This window comes from Convolutriloba macropyga, chromosome 8, assembly GCF_964194025.1.
Source record: "Convolutriloba macropyga chromosome 8, txConMacr16.3, whole genome shotgun sequence".
NCBI classification, from domain to species: Eukaryota; Metazoa; Xenacoelomorpha; order Acoela; family Convolutidae; genus Convolutriloba; species Convolutriloba macropyga.
Genome location: NC_134475.1, coordinates 42,618,198 through 42,639,255, shown reverse-complemented (window position 1 = coordinate 42,639,255; position 21,058 = coordinate 42,618,198). Strand labels below are relative to the sequence as shown.

The 21,058-nt window shown below is 38.3% G+C and overlaps 1 protein-coding gene across 1 annotated transcript in view; it reads right to left on the bottom strand.

Annotated features, from left to right (window-relative positions):
• Positions 1 to 15,984, bottom strand: part of LOC142344133 (uncharacterized) — a 58,052-nt gene extending 42,068 nt beyond the window's left edge. Inside the window, exons 1-4 of the mRNA XM_075395658.1 lie at positions 15,530 to 15,984; positions 3,844 to 4,164; positions 3,170 to 3,357; positions 18 to 340 (exon numbers count right to left, since the gene is read on the bottom strand). Of these exons, the coding sequence (XP_075251773.1) occupies positions 18 to 340; positions 3,170 to 3,357; positions 3,844 to 4,164; positions 15,530 to 15,808 (1,111 nt within the window). The 5' untranslated portion in view covers positions 15,809 to 15,984. The remainder of the gene's footprint in view (positions 1 to 17; positions 341 to 3,169; positions 3,358 to 3,843; positions 4,165 to 15,529) is intronic.
• Between the last annotated feature and the right edge of the window lie 5,074 nt (positions 15,985 to 21,058).

The following is a 21,058-nucleotide window of genomic DNA, read 5'->3' as shown; positions in this document are numbered from 1 at the left end:
TTAAAAATAAAACTTACCAAGTATATGAAAACATTGGGGTTTAGGATCCGTACTGGCGAACTCGTAGTGATAATTAATGAGCAAATCAGGCATCATAGCGACCACAATCTTCACTGAAATCTGTTCAATTTTTTTCAGCACTTTATTGGCGGCGAAAGCTGAACCATAAACTGATTCAAGTTCATTCAACACACTTGTCATGGTCCGTTTGCTACCACTCTCCGTTGACTCAGTGTCTTGGTAAGTTGGACTGTTTTTGTTGAGAGAGTAGTTGGTCAAATGCATGAAAGTCTTCTTAGAGTTTTCTTTTGTAGGTGTCGTGTACTCTATTGTGCAGAACCTGTAAGTAAAAAAGAACCCGGGTCGAGTTCAAATGGTTAACTTGTAAGAACTTGCAAGTTGTTGCAAGGTGATTCATCGCCTTCCTAATTTTTCTTCCAAAACTTACAAGTTCTTGCAAGTTAAATATTCAACTTCCAAGTTCTTGCAAGTTAACCCTTCTACTTACAAGGTTCTTTAAAGATTACCATTCGACTCACAGGGTTCTAACAAGTTGAACATTCGACTTAAAACATATGTTCTTCCATATGTTCGTAGTTTTTAGATCTTAGTTAAGATCATCTTAGATCTTCTTATTTAAGATCATCTTTTTGCCTGTATTGGAGCAAAAAAAACAATAAATCATCGCAAAATGTGAATGTGGAGAGATGTTTAAAATGTTTTGAAATTAATTTGTTTAAAAAGTTGACATTTGAAGATGAAACTTTAATCAAATTCAAAATGAGTATAAAACTTAAGAAACACTTTTAAAAAAGCAATTTGGAAGAAGCTAATTCAGATATTCAGATCTACTATTTATTAACGTAATTGCAAAAGGACCTTTTTGAGTCAATAAAATTGAAAAATAACTGTTTCATCAACTTAAGCCGCTCTGTATTGTGGTGTCCAAACTGAGCAACTTATTCCAACGTGCTTTATAAATGATAAAATGTTAATTTTGAATTAACTAATACGAATTGAACTTGAGCGGTAAGAACTCGCGAAAAAAGTTAAAGTTAGTCGTTCGACTTGCTACTTCTTAAAAGATAAAGTACGACTTGAAAGTTCTTGCAAATGAATCATCTTTTGCAAGAAACTTGCAAATTGTTATAAAAAAATTATCTTTTGCAAGAAATGAAAAGTTCTTAAAAGTTAAGCATTTAGTGTTGACTCCGAAAACCATTTAATAAAAAGCAGTTTTATAACCGTGCTACGCACCAACGAATTAATTCGCATTTTCTAAGAAAAAAATAGTGCTTTTGACAAGCTTTCTAGAAAATTTATCTCAAAAAAGTTTAATTTTTTGTTACGCTGCAGGAAATGATCACGGTCTGACAACCACAATTTTTTCCAAAACATATCCTATTTTCTAGCCATATACAAATTCCAAATTGTTTTGCAAATATATACAGAGAGAAAATTGAACTAATGAAGGTTAAAACAAGTGCTCATGGAATTCTGTTTCTTAAAAAGTGTTTCAAGATATGTTTAATATAGTTCATGGAATTTTGAAAATCATATCAAAAACCCCTGACATTCATGATGCTATGCCAAATTTTAGAATTAAAATTCAAAAAGCCAAAAATGTGCACCCTATTATTCCAAGCATTCAGTTACTACTTTATCAGTTATACCCCGTTGGTCAAAGAGCTTAAGACCGAAATCAAGCTCTTCGCCTACAAAAAACTTGTAATTGAAAATCTTAGAAGCAAACGAAAGTTAATGTAGGAAAAGAGCAGTGGCCCTTCTGAAACAAAATATCGCTCATGGATATGGCTTCCCAGACGGATCAAACGCAGGACTGATTTGATTATTGTTCTTTTGTTCCACCAGGTTCTGTTATTCAAAAAAGGAGACATTTAAGAGTTTTTTTGACGCCCTGGTTTAGAAGACCAATCAAGTACTGCGTACAAATTTTTCGTTATAAGCGGTTTGTTCGGTATGTTTGGTTTTATACTTTGGAAATCTTTGGGACGTTCGGTCTGGAATGTAAAAAAGCTTCTGTTTCTTCAGTTTTGGAAGATTTGGAATATTTTGTTTTTGAACGTAACGAACGGCCGGTTTGGTTGGTTTGAATATTAGGAAAACATCGGTTTTTCCCGATACAAACATTTGAGTTTTTGTTAATAAGGTACTCGATATGTATGTCAGTTTTATTTTTACAGCAATTCATAGAGAAAAAATGTGAAAAAATTGTGTTAATTATAGCAAAACATTTTGTGGCTCTTTGACAAAAGCCAATTGAATAGACATAAAATTCTTGTTTTAATTTTAAACCTAGAATGTATCAAAGTTGTTGAACATGGATGTGATTTCTGATAATTCACATTTGTACGTGATTTATCAGAATTCACAAATTGCACAGATTTTTGATATAATTCCTCTGGTTTGAAGCAAACATACCGAACACATCGACTAGTTTGGAAAAAGACTTGGGGTCTTCAAGGTCTTTGTCTCACTAAAATAGAGCATGCCGACAATTTTCCAACGTTTCAAAACGGTATATTCTGGACTATTGCGAACTTTTAAAAAAATTAATGAATACCAAAGTTTGATCAAAAACTTTCTGCACAACGCCAGCTTGTTCACCATTTGCAAACTTCAGTGTTTTTATAAATGGTCGCTTGAAAATATAAATTTTACAACTAACACTTTTTTTTCTGTAAACCGAAAACAAAACATTGCATGAAAAAGACGCAATTAACCTAAACAGCTAGTCTTTCAACCAAACTATTGTCACTGTTGATTAGGGCTAAAAATAAACAAAGTTATAAAATTGTGTTTTTATAAAGGTTTTCTTTCAAATTAAGCGCAGTAGGAAACTTTATATTTTGTGTAAACTTATCCCGTTCCGAGCTAACAAAAACTACATGAAACTACATGAAACCTCCAACAGTTAGACGAAAAAAAACGTCGGATATAAATTTTTTCATACAAAAGGTCACATAAGAAGACGAATAGGACAAAACTAAATGTCACAAATTTTTCTTGAGAGCGACTGAAAATATTTTTTTATTCAATAGAAAGGTTTCTATCGCTCCCCGGCAACAAAACAATGCAATTTGTGTAGAAATTTTAATACTCACAATAATTCCATTCAACAGAAAAATAAAGAGAAATTGTTTTTTACCTTGCCATGCCCTCGGTTGCAAACATGATCTCGAGTGGTTCCAACTTCCTGATGAGCACGTAGGTCCTTAGATCAAACTTTAGGCCCTCAAGTAGCACTGGGTTCTTAACGTACTGCTGCACCACATACTTTTTCCCATTGTCCAGGTCTAGTTTCATTGGGTGGTCAGCTATTCTGATGCCCGCGCCCTTTATTAAACTATACAGTTAGTTATCAATCAGTCAAAAATTTTCACCACTTTTTGTACACTGAAAATTCCAAATAAGCATGCCCTAACCAGTTTTATATTAAATGTAAAATTAAATCTGTTTTGACAGGTGACATTTAACTCGAGTGCTAATTTGCTCTGTTAAAAATACAACGACTGTCTCTTGATTTGAACAGGAACTGCCGGACTTTTACTCGAGGGAACTATATGTACAGGCAATAAAAACACTTGTCGCTGCCAACTTTACAATTTTGTTCCGCGGAATAAAATTGTAAATTTCGTAGCGACAAGTGTTTGTTAGGCCTGGGCATAGTTCCCCCGAGTTTGTTTTTATAGTGTTAAAAGCATTTTCCGATTTCATAAAATCATAAAATAAATCGTAAGTTGTAATATGTTATAGGAAACTCGAATCCAAGTTAAAAAAAACTTAGAAAAGGTGTTGGAAATCAAAGCTCTAAAAACTTACCTGTGAACCAGCGTCAGGCTTTAAGATGTACCAGTTTTTGCCTTTATTTGGATCCTGCTTTCCGTTCTCATAATGCTCCATGAGCATTTTGAACTCCTGAGGGAGCAGCCAGCACTCAGGGTAAAAATCATAATCATCCGGGAACAATGCCTGCATTCTACGCATGAGTATTGTGAAGTTCTGTTTGTGTGCAAGTTCGATCATGCCCGGTAGTTTGTTCACGGATGTTTCACGTGTGAGGGATACTTGCATTGGGTAGACGTCACTGATGTTACAGGCGCTCCAGTAAATGTGGGGAATCTTTCGTTTATGCCCTGTTGCCTAAAACATAATAATTTTCAATGCACTGAATGCGCTCAATTGCACTGAATGCGCTAAAATTTCATAAATTGCTCAAAATCCTTAAAAGAATAATACGCTGAAATCCGCTAAAACTGTGTAAAGAAGTGCGCTCGAATTTCAACGCGTTTCGTAAATAATTTCAGAGCTTTTCAGCGCTTTTTATCAATGATTCTTGGAAATCCAAATCAATTACTTTGATCTTAGACTAAAAAGAACGTTTTTTTTCGGAAAGTCGCTGAATTTTCAGCACTCAAGCGCGTTTGTGTTCATTTGTTGCCAAATGATTTATCAAAAGTAATAAATTAATCGGGAAGTCGTTCTAGATAATAAGTGGCATTAAGTGATGGCTGATACACACGAAAAAAGAGTTCGAGACTCAGTCAAACTGATAAAATATTCAAAGAATTTCTTTCAAAAGTTCCGGAAATTAATATGTAATTTTTTCGCGCGGAAATTTTTAAACACCTGTCTTGACATTTTGTTGCAGAATTTCTTCAACCCTGAAGAATATCTTAAATTAAAGCAATTTCCATCTCCAGTTGCAAGAAAAATCGAATGATTGAAAAAACAAGAGAAGAGAGAATTAACAAGGAGGCTCGTTAATGTGCGTTCGCACATGATGTTCCAACCCGAGCTTATCAACATTCTTTACTTAATTGTCAACCAAATGACGATGTATCAAAAATAGATAATTAAAATAAAAACAATCGTTACACAATCTCACCACTAATTGAATTACATAATGCCATGCCTCATTACAGCGCCAACGAGATCTGCCGTTAAAGAGACTACGAGAAAAAAAAACAAAAACAACAAAATTAGCAAAAACAAAAATTTTACGGCAAAAACTGAATATCAAAACATAAAAGCACCTAGTAACAATGTCAAAATTCAGTCAGATAAAATTTTAACTATACAAAATTCCTATCAACTTTTTCCTAACTATACAGCAGATGGAATATTTTCTTAATGAGACTAGGTAACAAGTCGACAAAGAGAACGAATAATGAGGCGACATTCGAAAATTAGTCAATATTTTTTAAACCAAGAAATTTCAAAAGTCTTAAAAGGCATTAGCTTTTAACTAAATAAACCTTGACAAATTACTAAAAAATATTACGGAACCAAAATATTATCTGAATATTATGTACTTTTGGTTCATTTGTTATTTCTACTATTTGAACTTTAAGTATTTATACTGAGATATTAACTAAGTTCACCTAGGCCACATTTGAAAACCATTGGGATATGTTATTTCGCGATTGTGTTGAAAGAAAAACGCGTATTGTCCAACAACCAAAACGCCAGTTACAAATCAAACATGTAGAGATGTTATTTTACAAAATACAAGAAATTGGACGGGACCTCGCAATGATGAAAATAAGTTACAAGTTGAGGAAATGAACAACAAAAACAGAAAAGTTTGAATAAAATTGAAAATGTATATCATAAACTTTAAGACTATTCACTATACACTGAGTTCTTTGGGTATCATCATTCATTCAACACTCAATTACATCTTATGCGACTGGTCAGCATTTTATGGCTAGCTGAAGAACAAAAAAGCAGGAGAAACAGCAAACTCAAGAAAAAAGTTGAGCGAGAAAAGTATTGAAGGCATTAAAAAGTGAACTTTTCAAAAAGAATTATAGTTTCAAATAATGTTCTTAACAGCAATGAGATTCTTTTTAAAAAATAACTTCAAAAATCACCAAACTTGAACAAATATAACCGCGAAATCTTTAAGAAAACTCGTGGTATCAACGCAATAAAACTCAATAGCTTTCAACGGAAGCCAAAAAATACGCTAAATTGATGCGATGACAAAGTTGTTTGCCATTAATATTTCATCTATAAACCGTTACAACAAGTCATTGACTATGAAAACAACAAAAACTTGCAAAAACGAAGAGTTCCGTAGAAAAGTGACTGAAGAAAGTGTCGAAGCAATTTAAATCATAAGTTCTAATCTGAAAACTTTATCAATGATTAATTTAAAGTTTTCCCTAAACCAATGGGAACTATCAAGATTCAGATAATGTGATAAGATTTTAGAGGGCACCAAAAAAAAAGAAAATGTATCCAAAAGTTAAAAAAAAATATGAAAACCCGTGGCATTGAAGCCTTAAAACTATTAGGTAGAAGATAAAACCGGAAACCAGATTATTTTGTATGCAGTAGAACAGAAGGGGTTCCTCTCAATAGTGAGACTGACTAACAGTTTTCAAAAATTTAAGATTGGTTAATGTTTTAAAAATTTTTCAAAAAATTATTTTTAAGGACTTAACAGTCATTAATTTCAATAGCTTTCAACGGAAGTCAATAAACACACTCCAAGATGCCCCGATAGAAGGAAAAGGATTTTTTTATGCATAATTAATCAATAAAGCATCACAATATGTTGGCGCCACTAATGAACAGAACCATGAGCCATCAGACCAACAGAAAAGAAATAAAAAACTCTAAAACTTGAAATTTCATCAGAACTCATAAAAGGTCAAAACTGAAAAATTTTACAAGTTGGGACCGAAAATTTGTCCAGCCCCCCTCCGATTTTGGGATGGGAAACCCTGAGCAACCCAAGGTTTTAGCACACGGTTTGGGTAACCCCTAAACTATCCAAGGACACAACGAACATTATTGCATCATACCCACAGGTGTGGCTATTAACACTTATATGGTGCACTTATATTATGTACTTTAACCCAATTGTTTGAATAGTGAAACCGTATTGTATTTAGAACCATTGGAAACTGTTACAAAGAGCAGTTGGCTCTCAGATTGACAAAATTCGATTATTCATCAATTTTGTTCTTTTATTCTAAGTTTTGCTAGATCTTAAGATCTCCCGCGTTATAAGTTAATTGAGCTTTCTTGAAAAGAAGTTAGCAACAGTACTGATATTTGAGCTGAAGCCTTACAAACTTCAGCACGACTTTGGATATAGATTATCACCAAGGATTTTTTTAACTTCAATCAACCAAATTAAAGTTACAGTCCTTTAATACGTCCGAGAGACTAATTATTTCTGCGAGATCGTTAATCAATCGAATCCAGTGAAGAACCAAGCCGGCGTAAAACTCGAGAACCAGGCTGTGATATATCGGTTCTGCTGATATTCTTGAGCAGCCGCAACATTTGGTCCGCCGACCGGGACACCAACAACAACACGAACAGCAACGAATCTTCAATTCAATTTGGTTGACCAGAACGAAATCTCTACGATGGCCATCAGCAGTACCAGTAAACACTGGAAAACAGTTGATTGGAAGACGAGTGGTCAACTGAAGACACTAGAGAAAGAGCAAGCTGACCTACTCAAATTGTTCTCCAGACGTGTCACCGAGCTAGAAGGCTACCTGACACAAAACAAACCAATGACTACCGGAAGTGCATACCGTGGCTTCTTCGAGACGTACGACAACTGAGAAGCCAACAGAAAGCAGCTAAAGGTACTGTTGAAGCCGGTAGTTGACAAAGTACCATTTCGGTAGTTGAGATCGGTAGTTGACAAAGTACCATTTCTCCGAGACATAGAAATGTTCCGCACGGATTTCAGCGGTTATTGTGAAGACACAATTCGATTATACAAAACACTGAAAGCTGCTCACCCAATTTTCAGTGAACTAACAAGTTTGGAGAATAACTTGAACACATAAATCTCAAGCGACTCCGAAAAACAGACATTGTGTAATCAGGTGGAACGGTTAGTAGAAAAACTAGATGAAATCTACGCAGAATCGAATCAAAAGATAAAGCAAGAATATCGCTCCCGAGAGCTTGTGGTGTTCAGCAATATTAGGAGTCACTGTCGAGACCTGATCAAGCAGTACAGGCTCAGCAAGGATTGTGGAAATCAAACATCATTAGTGTCATCCAAAGCGGCTGTTGACAAGGACCCAAACCAAACTGTAGTTGATACAGTAAATGGAGCGCTAGAAAACGCTGAGGAGAACCTCGAGGGCTCTTCCAGGCATTCTGCTGCACACGGAAGCAGAAACCAACCCAGCTTCGCCAACTCGCGATCATCGAGGAGTCTACAGATCGAAGAAATGGAGCTCAAAAACCAGAGAGCTAAGAAAAAAACAGAGCAACGACTGCGAGAGCGGCAGTTGGAGTTAGTGGAGGAGCGGGAAGAAATTGAACTTCGTCGCCAGCAAGAAGGGTTACGATTACAACAGCAGCAACTACAACAGCAGCGAGAACAAGAGTTTACAACAACAAAAACAGCAACAACAAGAAGAGGAGTTATGTCTAAAGATGCAACAACAAGAAGACGAATCCTATCTTTGACAGCATGAACGAGCCCTTGAAAACAAAAGAAAAAAAGCAGAGGCCGACGAAGAACAAAGACGTCTGAAACTTGAGCTGATCAAAGGAAGCTCAAGAGCATCCGGATCAGTGGCGGATGAGATAGAAAGTGTTGGATCAAGACGCAATCATTAAAGAACAGCCGGGTGGGCAGAATCAGTGGCTCAACAGTCTGTCCCTAGACGGCCACTATCTCCAAATGTTTTCATCGAACCTCAAACGTTGACCAGGATGATGTTTCAGCAGCAGGGAACGTCAGCAGTTCAAGACAGAAACAGGAGTCAGAGTCCCATTTACAACTCTCGAAACGGGTCTGCCGACAGCAGAAACAGAAGCACAATGAATCAAACCATTCCGCAAGTCATTTACCAACCAGTACTAAGCAGTGGTAGCAGTGGCTTGCCAAAACTATAACTGACTGAGTTTTCAAGACACCGCCTGGAATGGCCTGAATGGTCAGGTCTTTATGATGTTGTTGTTCATCAGAAGCCAATCAGCGATACGGAAAAGATGCAATACCTGAAGACCAGTCTCACGGGTCAAGCAAAAGCAGCAATATCGGGAATGGGAATCAGCTCATAAACATACTATCATGCTTGGGATACACTCAGTGAGAAGTATGGCAGATCAGATGTCATAGTCAATGCTCAATTCAAGAAAATACATACTCATCCTCCAATTCGGCACTACGATTCCACGAGCATTGTCAAGTTTGCAAATGTGGTTACAAATGTGGTGAACACCTTGACTCAACTTGGATACACATCAGACCTAGAAGCCGAAGCAGGGCTAAGGTCAACAACGATAAAATTTTCTCTAAAACTGAGATAACAGTGGTTGCAGTGTATGCAAGATCGTCGACTATTGAGAGGCAACCTGATTGTTTTCAAAGAGTGGCTTGCCTTCAAAGCCGTGATTCATGAGAACTTGTTAGCACAGACAAACTCATCGTTTGACAGAAACAAATTTCAAAACCGTGATAAACCGAAGACGAGTACCTTTGCTTCAAACACTGAAGAGTCAAGCAAACCCAAGAATTTTGAATGGACCTTCAGAGACGGACAACACTCCGTTTGGACTTGTAAAAAGTTCAAATCGATGAAAGTAATTGAACGACAGGAGCAAGTCCAGAAGTTCCGACTGTGTTTCAATTGTTTGAGACCAAGTCACATGTCGAAGGACTGCAAAAGCAGGACATGCAGTGTACCCAACTGTGGAAGGCGACACAACAGGCTTTTGCACAGCAACCTACCGAAGAAGGAAACTACAAAGAATGTCTCAGTAGCAACTAACATCACCCTGCCGACAGCGGAACCCGAGGAATGTCCATCGAAGGCCTCAAGGAGTTCGTATGGATAAACGGGCCAGCATGGCATTAGGCAGATGAAGAAAAGTTGCCGAAGCCATGGTGTCAAGTGAACGAAGTTGAAGCTGAGCAAGCTACCAGTACTGTAGCCAGAGAAAAAAAAATAGACCAACTATTTGACTGGCGACGATAGAGTACCTTCAATCGAATTAAAAGCTTCATTGCCTACTGCGTGAGGTTCAAGACGAAGCAAAGGGGTACCCTCAAAGCAGAAGACATCAACAAATATTGTTTCGATTTGTTCAAACCGAAAGCTTCCCGAATGTTTCAAAGTCGATAGCAAACAGCAAAGAAATCTGGAAAACATTGAACATCGCCAAATTGTCACCCTTCATAGAAGAAGATGGAACAATTCGAGTGAAAGGTCGACTGAAGCATTCAAACCTCGCTTACAATGCCAAACACCCAATACTATTGACAGCAAAGCATCCAGTAGTACAACTTCTGTTGGAGAGAGTACATCGTGACAACCTACACCAAGGCATAGAATACGTGAGAAACATGCTTCAACGAGAGTACTGGATTATTGGAATAAGAAATGCATTACGAAAAATCAACTCGATATGTAGCAAATACAGACACCAGAACGCCCACCCAATCCACCCACCGATGTCTGACCTACAACGAGAGCGACTTGATGAGCATGTTTTCCCATTCACCCATATTGGAGTCGCTTACTTCGGACCCATTGAAGTGAAGTTCCTGAGACGTACCTTGAAAAGATAGTGCTGCCTCTTCACTTGCCTGACAACGAGAGCAGTACACATCGAAGTTGCACAGTCATTGGACACCGAGTCATGTCTAGCTGCTGTGACAAGATTCAATGCAAGACGTGGCTACTCAAAAACAATCATCAGCAACAACGGAACAATTTTCGTTGGATTAGCCAACGAGCTGAAAGCATTCATGTAGGAGTGGGACAAAACTAAGATTGAAAACGACTAAGCTCAGAGACGGATCATTTGGAAGTTCAACCCCCCTGGAGCGCCACACTTTGGTGGAATCTGGGAAAGACTGGTTCAAAGTTGCAAGAAGGTCATGATTGCAATCTTGGACAACCGAAGCCTTACAGATGAGGTATTCAGTACAACGATGTGTCTTCTGTAGCAAACTCTCAACGCAAGACCACTGACAGCAGTAAGTGACGACCCACAGGATCTGACAGCCCTGACATCCAATCAATTCTTGTTAGGACAATAAAATGCAAGTGCACCATTTATACCATCCAGCAAAAACTACCATGATCTGCGAAAGTCCTTCAAAACGGCTCAAGCATATGCCGACTTGATCTGGAAAAGATGAACACGAGAACATCTTCCGCAATGGAATCAAAGATCAAAGTGGTCAAAAGAACATGTACGAAATCTGAAAGAAAGAGAACTTGTGTGGATGGTAGATGATTCAGTGAAACAATGTGAATACAAGATTACAAGATAAGACGAGTCATCAAAGTCTTCAAAGGCGACGATGGCGTCGTACGATCAGCGAGAGTCAAGATGGCACATGGCGAATTCAACAGACCGTTAGTGAAACTGGCGCCAGTCTTCTATGATGGTGTTTCCGAGATCGAAAACAGGGCCGGCGATGTTGGCGCTACTAATGAACACAAGAATGAGCCATCAGAGCAACAGAAATGAAATTAAACCCCTAAAATTTGAAAATTTCTCGAAACTCAAAAAAGGTAAAAACTAAAAAATTTTACAAGTTGGGACCGAAAATTTGTCCAACCCCCCCCCCCCTCCATTTTGGGAAGGGAACCCCTGAGCAACACAAGGTTTTAGCACACGGTTAGGGTAACCCCTAAGCAATCCATGGACCCAACGAACATTATTGCATCATACCCATAGGTGTGGCTATTAACACTTATATGGTGCAAAAAGTGCATTTTTTGATATTTTGTCATTTATTCTTAAAATTCTTAATTTGTTAATTATTTGGACCCTTAGGTGTTTATTAAAGATCATATCTCATACATTTGAGGCAATTAGTGCTACGTACGTACCAGCAGTGCTTATGTCAACAAATGTAAATATTGCATTAATTTGACATTTACTATGTAAACATGACCTAAATCATTTTCTTGATTAACCAATCAGAAACAAGTAGCAATGATGTTATAAATGATAAATATTTGATTATGTACTTTAACCCAATTGTTTGAATAGTGAAACCATATTGTATTTAGAACCATCAGAAACTGTTACAAAGAGCAGTTGGCTCTCAGATTGACAAAATTCGATTCTTCATCAATTTTGGTAGTACTGGCTTTGGGCTGAAGCCTTACAAATTTCAGCACGAGATTGGACATAGATTATCACTAAGGATTTTCTTAACTTCAATCAATCAAATTAAAGTTAAGGTGCTGTAATGCGTCCGAACGACCAATTATTTCTGCGAAATCGTTAGTCAATCGAACCCAGTGAATAACCAGGCCGGCGTGAAACTCGAGAACCAGGCTGTGATATATCGGTTCCGCTGAGATTCCTGAGCAGCCGCAACACAATAAGTCTGAAGACTATGAAAACAACAACAAAAACAGGCAATAACCAAAAATTCAGTAGGAAAGTGCGAGAAGAAGGTGTCTGAACCATTTTAAACATGAGCTTTTCTCTGAAAACTTCATTTGTGATCCATTGAACGTTTTTTTGAAGCCAATGGGAGCTATTAATGTTAGCATTTTGTGATAAGCGCTCAAAAGTAACCAATAATACGAAAATATATAAGAATCTGAAAATTTTTTTTGAAATCTGGCCATTAAAGTCACAGAACAAATAGTAAGAAGATAAAACCGCTAACCAGTTTAATTTTGTTGCAGTAGACAAGAAGAGGGTTCTGTCACTACTGTGACTGACTAATAGTTCACGAAAAGTTTAAGATTAGTAAATGTTCAGAAAAGTTTTTCAAAAAAAAATTTTCAAAGTCTTCACAGCCATTAAAATCACTAGCTTATCGAAAGTCAATAAATACTCTCAACTGTAAACCGATGTGAATACAATGACGTTTGTCATTCATAGATTATCAATAAGACATCACAATAAGTCTCATGACTATGAAAACAACAGCAAAATTAACGAAAACGAAAAAAAATCAGGAGAAAATTGCAAGAATAAATTGTCGAAGCCATTTAAACCAAAAGCTTTTCTCTGAAAACTTTATCATTGATCCACTTAACGTATTTTTTAAGCCAATGGGAGCTGTCAATTATTGGATAACGTGTTATTGGGTCGAAAGTAACCGATGATACGAAAAAAAACCCAAGAAATTAAAAAATTGAGATCTTGTTTCATTGAAGTCATATATCCAATAGTTAGTAGATAAAACCGCTTAGGAGATAAAAATTTGTTGCAGTAGGAATCTCATTACTAAGACTGACTTACAGTTCAGAAAATATGTTTAGGGTTGTTTAAAGTTCAAAAAATGTTTTCGAAAAATTTTTCTTAGTCTTAACAGCCAATAGCTGTCCACTCAAAGCACTATATATGTTCACTTAACGCTCATTACGAAACATATTGCACCTTTAAACAATGAGTTCATGCCATAGTAGATAGTAAATAGTTAAAAAGAAAATCAAATTTTCATTTAAAATTACGAAAACTCGGTGTCGAAGCTAAAAAGAACTTGAGCAATTCCTTGAAAACGATTTTTTTGTTCATTGGGCTTCATTTTACTGTATATGAGGTTTTTCGTTAACGAAACCTTGATATGAAAAATAGTGACTAGTCTCTAGGTGACTTATAACAAAAACAAAAAAAACTAAAATGTTTTCTAAAAAAAATAGCTCTCAAACAGAATTCGATTTTTTTTATAGTGAACTTCCCTATGAGACCACAACTAGTCTTTTTTTATCGCCTTCAGTTTATTAGGAACACACAATTGGTTCATTTTGCGGCATGATATGTAAATTTGAAATACTTTTTTTATAGAAAATATCTTAATTTGAAGAAAAGTTACACTAAAGTGAACAAAATCATGACTAATATCCCGTGTTCACACAAAACTTCAATCCTCGATAACTCCTCGAAAAAGAACGAAATTTAAAAGAAAATCTTTTTAATTTTAATTCTACGCTGGAACAGCTTTTTAATGATATCACTCATATTTCTTTACGATGAATATATCGATCGGCCAAAAAGGGCTGAACAAAAAAAAACTCATTTGATTATATAGTTCCTCCCCCCACAAGTGGGCCGGAACAATTACGGAGATTGCGTTTTTGATTACACGAAATAGTTGAACAGTTCGTGTGAAGTTTTGCAAATGGAAACGTAATAAATGCCAGTACAGTATTATCTCTTCTCATTTAGGCGTCATAGTAAAGAAGAAGAAGAAGACAAAAAATAGTCATAATAGTTTGACTAGGATTTCAAAAACTGCGTGGAGAATACATTGAAAACGAATTTTTTAAAATTAAAAATTGGTAAACATTATAGCAAGGTATTAGAGTAACTCTTTGCTCGTTATGTTGATTCAATGTCAACACCATTATAGTGAGAGTAAAGTTTGGGACCTATGCGGGTTGCGACCCCACAATCTCTTAATTGATTGCAATCCTGTGCTCTCCACTGAGCCAACTGGTCCACATTGCGAGAGTCTTACTATTCTCTCTTATATTGAGCTATCATTTCAAGCTCCATCTTATGATCACAACTTATTTACTAGAGTGTATACTCTAACACAAGGCAACGTTTCAATTGAGTTTCGAGAAAAGTACATATTCAAATTTAAAAGTTACATATATTAACCATGAAAAACTTATACGAAGTAAACTTATACGAAATGTGTAGGATTGGAAAGCAGGCTAAAAATAAGCAAAAATAAGAAAGCTACCAAGTTTCTTGGAATTGACTTGGATTTCCAAAACGCCGTATAAATTATATGATCAATTTTCAGCAATGTCTGAGATACACATAACTCAAGTTATTGCTATGTTGTATCAACCGTAGAAAAAATTCATTACGTTACGTACTGCAGTTTACATTTTTTTCTTTTTGTTTTTTCTTTGCTTACTTTCATTTTTCCAATGCTTCTATATCTTCTTCGGAGTTTTTCAATTTCGCAACAAATTCCAAAAATTCACAAAAGTTTTGTACTGGCTCTTTTTTCAGAAATTTTTTAGTGATTTGAATGCATTCAGGAAAGAATGCTCACTGTGGCTATCAATCTACATCGATGATTGATTAAAAACATTTATAATCCTTTCAAAATTAATCAACAACTCGGCGTCACCGCAAAGTTGAATAACTTCTCTATGGCAACCGCGTGTTAACAATCATGAAAAGGAACTTGAAAAGGTCGCTTTTACTTTTTGGCTAAAACATCATTGAGTTTTTGGTTAACATCATCATCGAGAAATATAACCAAGTTCTCGAAAAGCTCCAGAGTCTCTTGGTGGCTTCAATCAAAGTCATCCAATTTATCTGAATCAGCCAATGTGCAAACTTGAAAGGCTGGAAGTTTTTGGTGCTTCTGGAATCTGGCTTTGTATATAGAATAAAATGGCATTGTAAATCGGACAACGATGGTGTTTAGCATTAAAAAACTTCTGCGTGTATGATTCAAGTATAGATCACGTGACTATGCAGAAATCAGAGCAAAAAACTTGGCATTCATAGAGAGCCGCGCAGTGGATAATAAGCAAAAATGAAAACAAACTATAATATGACTTACAAAAGTCCGTTGCGTCTCGTGCCACCCGAGATCTTCCAGACACATTTTGACGACAGCTGAGTTCGTCCGGGCACAAGTCGTGTCCACACATACTATCGGTGCCCTAATTCGAGCACTGAAACTGGCTGATCTGGTCGCCTCGTCCAGTTCCTCTCGATGAGACTTCAGAACATCATAAGCATCACCAGTAAGACCAGAGCTGTTAAATGGTTTAACGGGTGATATTAGCTGAGTTTTAGGGGGTATGCTGTCACTAATAACCGAGCCCGAGTTTCCCATTTCTGCTTACATATAGTACAAGATGTTATTGTTTAAATGTGCTCAATTTTCGTCGAACTAAATGACTTAGTTTCAAACGTATCATTGTTTTTTTGTGTTTTTGGCGTACTTTCTGTTATGATTTGTTCAACTTCAGCAGCGTTCATGAAGATTGAATATTTTCAAGCTTTTAATTAAACAGTTTTTAACTATAACGTTATTAAACACGCATAAAAGCTACACGTTCAGTTTCAGTTCATTTAGCATGACTAGTTTGACCGAGCATTTCTATTGTTTTCAATCTCAGCTAATTAGTATGTGTTGTATATTGTTTTAGAAGTTTTCATAACCATACTGAAACCAACCAGAGTTTTTGCTCCAAAGAACATATTGGCGAAATTGTAACATTGCTTACACTTGAAGTGACTGAGATTTATGTGGCTTTTGGTAACAAGTTACTGATATTTCCGCTACCTTTTTCAAGCGACCTTTGTGACAACTCTAACCAATTTTGAGTTAGATATGATATGATATAAAAAAAAAACTGGTACAGATGCCAAAAATATGCTTATTGGCGTCAGCTATTTTGCACAATTTTCTTTTTTAGACTTGACATCAATTATTGGTGTGTTGCTTGAAAGCATCGAAGGCTGCAAAAAGAAGTTGAAAAGTTTAAGCGAGAAAGACATTTCTCTTCCAAAACTTTGCCTTCGTAAGATTTCTGCTAAAGACCTATAGCTGACAAAATATGTCATCATTTTGTAGAAAATGAATAAGACCTGAATATGTCAATTTTTCTGATTTCCACACTCATATCTACTATAATAATCAACAAAAACTTCTCAAAAATGGGTTCCATCAGCAGATTCGGAAACTGAGTAGAAACAGGGCGTAAACTGGGACAAAAAATAAGATGAAAAATAAAATGAAAGATCTTTCATAATTTACGTTTTACATTACCGGTTGTAAAATTGAGACATCTAAGATGCATTCCAGCTCATTTTAAAAGCCAAAACCGATCATAACAGGACATTTCGATGGCTATATTTTGGAATATCAATATCGGAATCCCCTTTAGAATTTCAGGAATCATAAAAAACTGCTGAAAAATGAAGGAAGCCGATTCCTTCTATGAGAAAAAAGATGGATTCGCAGTTGAATAAGGTTTGTTAAACTAATTTCTTAGCGAGAAACTAATTTCTTCACTAAACAGTCTCTAAATTGCTCTAAAATTTCTCTTGATACACATTAATTTCAGTCTGAGGCATAATTTTGTCGCTGAGTGTTAGAAGGTTGAAAGAGAACAACCTAATGTAAATTGTGCATAAGATAAGCTTGACATAGCTTGACAAGAAGCTCTACTTGTTCAACGTATACTTGGCTAGAGAAATGAAGCCTTGAGGAACAAGAAAGAACGTAAGAACGGGTTATAAGAGATGCCCAAGTTCGAGAGCTTAAGACCAGTTGGTGTAATTGGGTAGCACACTAGGCTTGCAAGTAAGAGATGCTGGTTCGAATCCAGTACTGGTCCATTTTCACAGTAGTTGCACCTGAAAAGACCCCCTAACAGGTTGTGGGCCCAGCAATTTTCTAAGTCATAAAATTGATTTCCAAAACAAAACCAATTTGTTGTTGACAGTCATAATCCTTTTCTGCTTAGTACCTTTTCTTTTCACAACTGTTTTGCCTGCTCAAAATTCAATGGATCAACAGACAGTGAAGCTGCTGACCTACACAGGAAAGGCACAGGACTTTCCAATCTGGAGCACAAGATTTGTGGCGATGATGCAGACGAAGGGACTCTACAAATCACTACTGGGGACAGAGGAGCAACCCAATGAGCCTGCGCCACTGGCCAATGGGGCAACCAATGATGAGAAGAAGAACCACAAGGTGCTGAAGGATGCATATGAGAAGGAAGTTGCAGACATCAAGGAGAAACGGAACAATGTGTGGTGCCATTTGGCACTGACTCTAGATGCAACAACCCTCATGCTGATGAGACATGACTGTGTGAGAGATGACAACATTGGAGATGGAGCAAAGGTTTGGAAGCTTTTGCAAGAGAGATTTCAGAGTTTGGAGACGCCGACAGTGGTGACTTTAGTGGCACAGCTTGCTCGACTGCAGCTCGAGGATTCTGAGGATTTGGACAGCTTCTTCATCAGAGGACAGGAGTTGCTCTCAAGGCTACAAGAAGCAGGGGAAGCAGTCTCAGAGACCCTCTTCAACGCCTTGGTCCTCAATGGTCTGCCAATGAGGTATGAAAGTTTTGTTATACAGGAAAGCTTCAACCCGGCAACGAACTTCACAGAGTTGAGGAAAAGGCTGCAGAACTTTCATGAGAGCACGGTGCAGAGACACAAGGGACAAAGTGGTTCAGTGGCACCGGCAGTGAAGCGTGACTTCAAGAAGGGACCCAAGAAAGGAAACTGCTTTGTGTGTGGGATCCCTGGACACTTTGCCAAGGACTGCAGGGAGAAGGAGACAGCACAATGCAGCAAGTGTGGTGAGAAGGGTCACCTAGACAGGGCATGCAAGAGACAAAGAGATGGAGGCAAACATGAGTCAGTGGCAATGGGTCCAACATTGGCTACACCAGACGAGGAATGCTGGGCAGCTCTTACCCAGTGGAAGACAGCAGGCATGCTAGGGGACAGTGGTTGTACAGATCACATAGTGACGAACATCGATGCGTTCCTGGACTTTGTGCCCATTCAATCAGTGGTCAGAAATCCCAACGGAGAGGCTTCCAGAGTGGTGGGCAGAGGTTGTGTGAGGATCAGCATACCCTCAAACAAAGGGGAATTCCAATGCGAACTCAAAAATGTTCTGTGTGTGCGGGACTATTCTTCAAATTTGTTTTACTTACCCTGCAGCGTTCTAGAATTCAAGATGAGTTCCAACAGCGTGAAACTTGACAGTGCAAGGAAGTGGCACCGACGATTGGGTCATTTGAATCAAGCGGATGTGGTCAGGAATGCACCAGAGACAGTGGGGGAACTCGATGATGTATGCAATGTGTGTACATTGGCCAAGATCACAAAGACTCCAGTACCAAGAGTGGCAGAGACCCAAGCAGAAGAGAAGCTGGAGAGGGTGTTCACAGACGTGATGGGACCTTTCAGAGTAGAGTCACTGTCAGGGTTCCGGTTCTGCATAGTGTTTGCAGACCAGTACACGAAGTTTGTGTTTGTGGACTTGCTTAAGGTAAAGAGTGAAGCACTGTCCAGCCTGAAGAAATTTGTTCTCAGTGTGGGGACGCCCAAGAAGCTGAGGCAAGACAATGCGAAGGAGTTTCTCTCAGAACAGTTCAAGACGCACTGCTTAGACGCAGGCATTCTACAGGAAAAAACCATACCAGAGACGCCACAACAGAATGGGTTAGCTGAGAGCTGCAACAGGACACTGCTGGAGATGGCAAGATGTTTGCTCATTGACTCAGGACTTCCCAAGATGATGTGGGGAGCAGCAATTCTTCACGCAGCAAGGATCAGAAACTTGGTTGTGAGACGAAGAGAAGAAAAATGCCCAGCAGAGTTGATGAGAGGTATAAAACCTAAGCTTTCAATTAGTAAATAATCTATTTTTGGTTGCACAGTCTTCATGAGGAAGAGGGACAGAGAAGTCAGCAAACTTGAACCCAAGGCACTGGAAGGAAAGTTTGTGGGTTACACTGAAGGAGAAAATGGATACCTGGTGTACATACCCAACACACGCAAGGTGATGGCAGTTCGAGAGTTGATCATCAAGGAGTCTGAAGTGGGCTCAATCCCTGACAACAAAAAAAAACGGCTGACCTACTAGATGATGGGTCAGAACTGGGAATCTGGCACCCAGATGATGGTCATCAAGACGATGACAACAGAGAACGAAAGGACACATCTACTGCAATAAAGGAGGAGTGGCATGACGCAGGGAGCGTGAATACTCAAGAAACAACACTGAGAAAAGAGGCCTCAGATGTTGGAGAAACAGCACTAGATGAAGGATCTACTGCAACAAGAGGGAGTTACAGAGACTCAGAGTCACTGGAAGACAGTGACACAGAAGACTTCTCACAGTTAGAGACAGTTGGTTTCAATGAAGATGCACTGGAACACGCGCACAGAGCAGAGCCCAGACGAGGGACACGAGCAAGGAATGTTCCGCAATTTTTCGGAGAAGTCAGGACCCATCTTGCTGTGACTGAGGGCGACTATGTGGAACCCAAAACAGTCTACGAAGTCAAGCAAGGTGACGATTGGGACCAGTGGCACCGGGCAATGAAGGACGAGGTCAAGGCACTCCAAGACAACGAGACTTGGAACCTAGTGAGACCACCCACAGACAGGGACGTCATACCGGGCAAATGGGTCTACAAAGTGAAATTGGGACCCAGTGGTCAAGTGGAGTGGACAAATACAAAGGGCGCTATGTGGCGAAAGGCTTCAAACTAGTGGAAGGACTGGACTACTTTGAGACTTTTGCGCCTACCTGTAAGCCAGAGACATTCAGGATTCTACTTCAGCTATCAGCGAAGCAGGGCCATGTGATGCACCAATTTGATGTCAAGACTGCTGTCCTGCACTCACCAATCGAGGAAGAAGTGTATCTGGAACAACCACAGTAGTTTGTAAAACGCGGATCAGATGGGGAGAAGTTAGTATGTCGACTAAATAAATCAATTTATGGTTTGAAACAGGCTGCTAACAACTGGTACAAAGAGCTGGCAAACTTCCTACTGACACAGGGGTTTACCAGAAGCAGGAACGATCACTGCTTGTTCGCAAGATCAGAGGCAGAGGATCACACCTTCATCTTGGTCTGGGTTGACGACATCATAGTAGCATCAAGAAGCATGACAGTGGTCTCTGATGTCAAGAAGGCACTAGAAGCAACCTTTCACATGGAAGACAGAAGGAGACTACACTGGTTTCTGGGTCTAAGAATCAGACGAGAAGAGGGCAAAGTCACAGTTGACCAAGAACGCTACATATAAACAATGCTTGAGCGGTTTCAAATGGATCAATGCAAACCCTCAAGAACTCCAGCTGATTTGAATTTGAAACTTCAGACAGCACAGAACGGAGACGAAGAAGTGGACCAGAGGATCTACAGAAGCTTGGTTGGATCACTTCTGTATCTGGCCAAACAGACGAGGCCAGACATCATGTTCACAGTCAACATTCTGTCCAGACACATGAATGCACCTACCAATCAACACTGGATGTGCGGAAAATGACTTCTGCGATATCTTCAAGGTCCAAAAGTTTTAAAACTTACTTACAT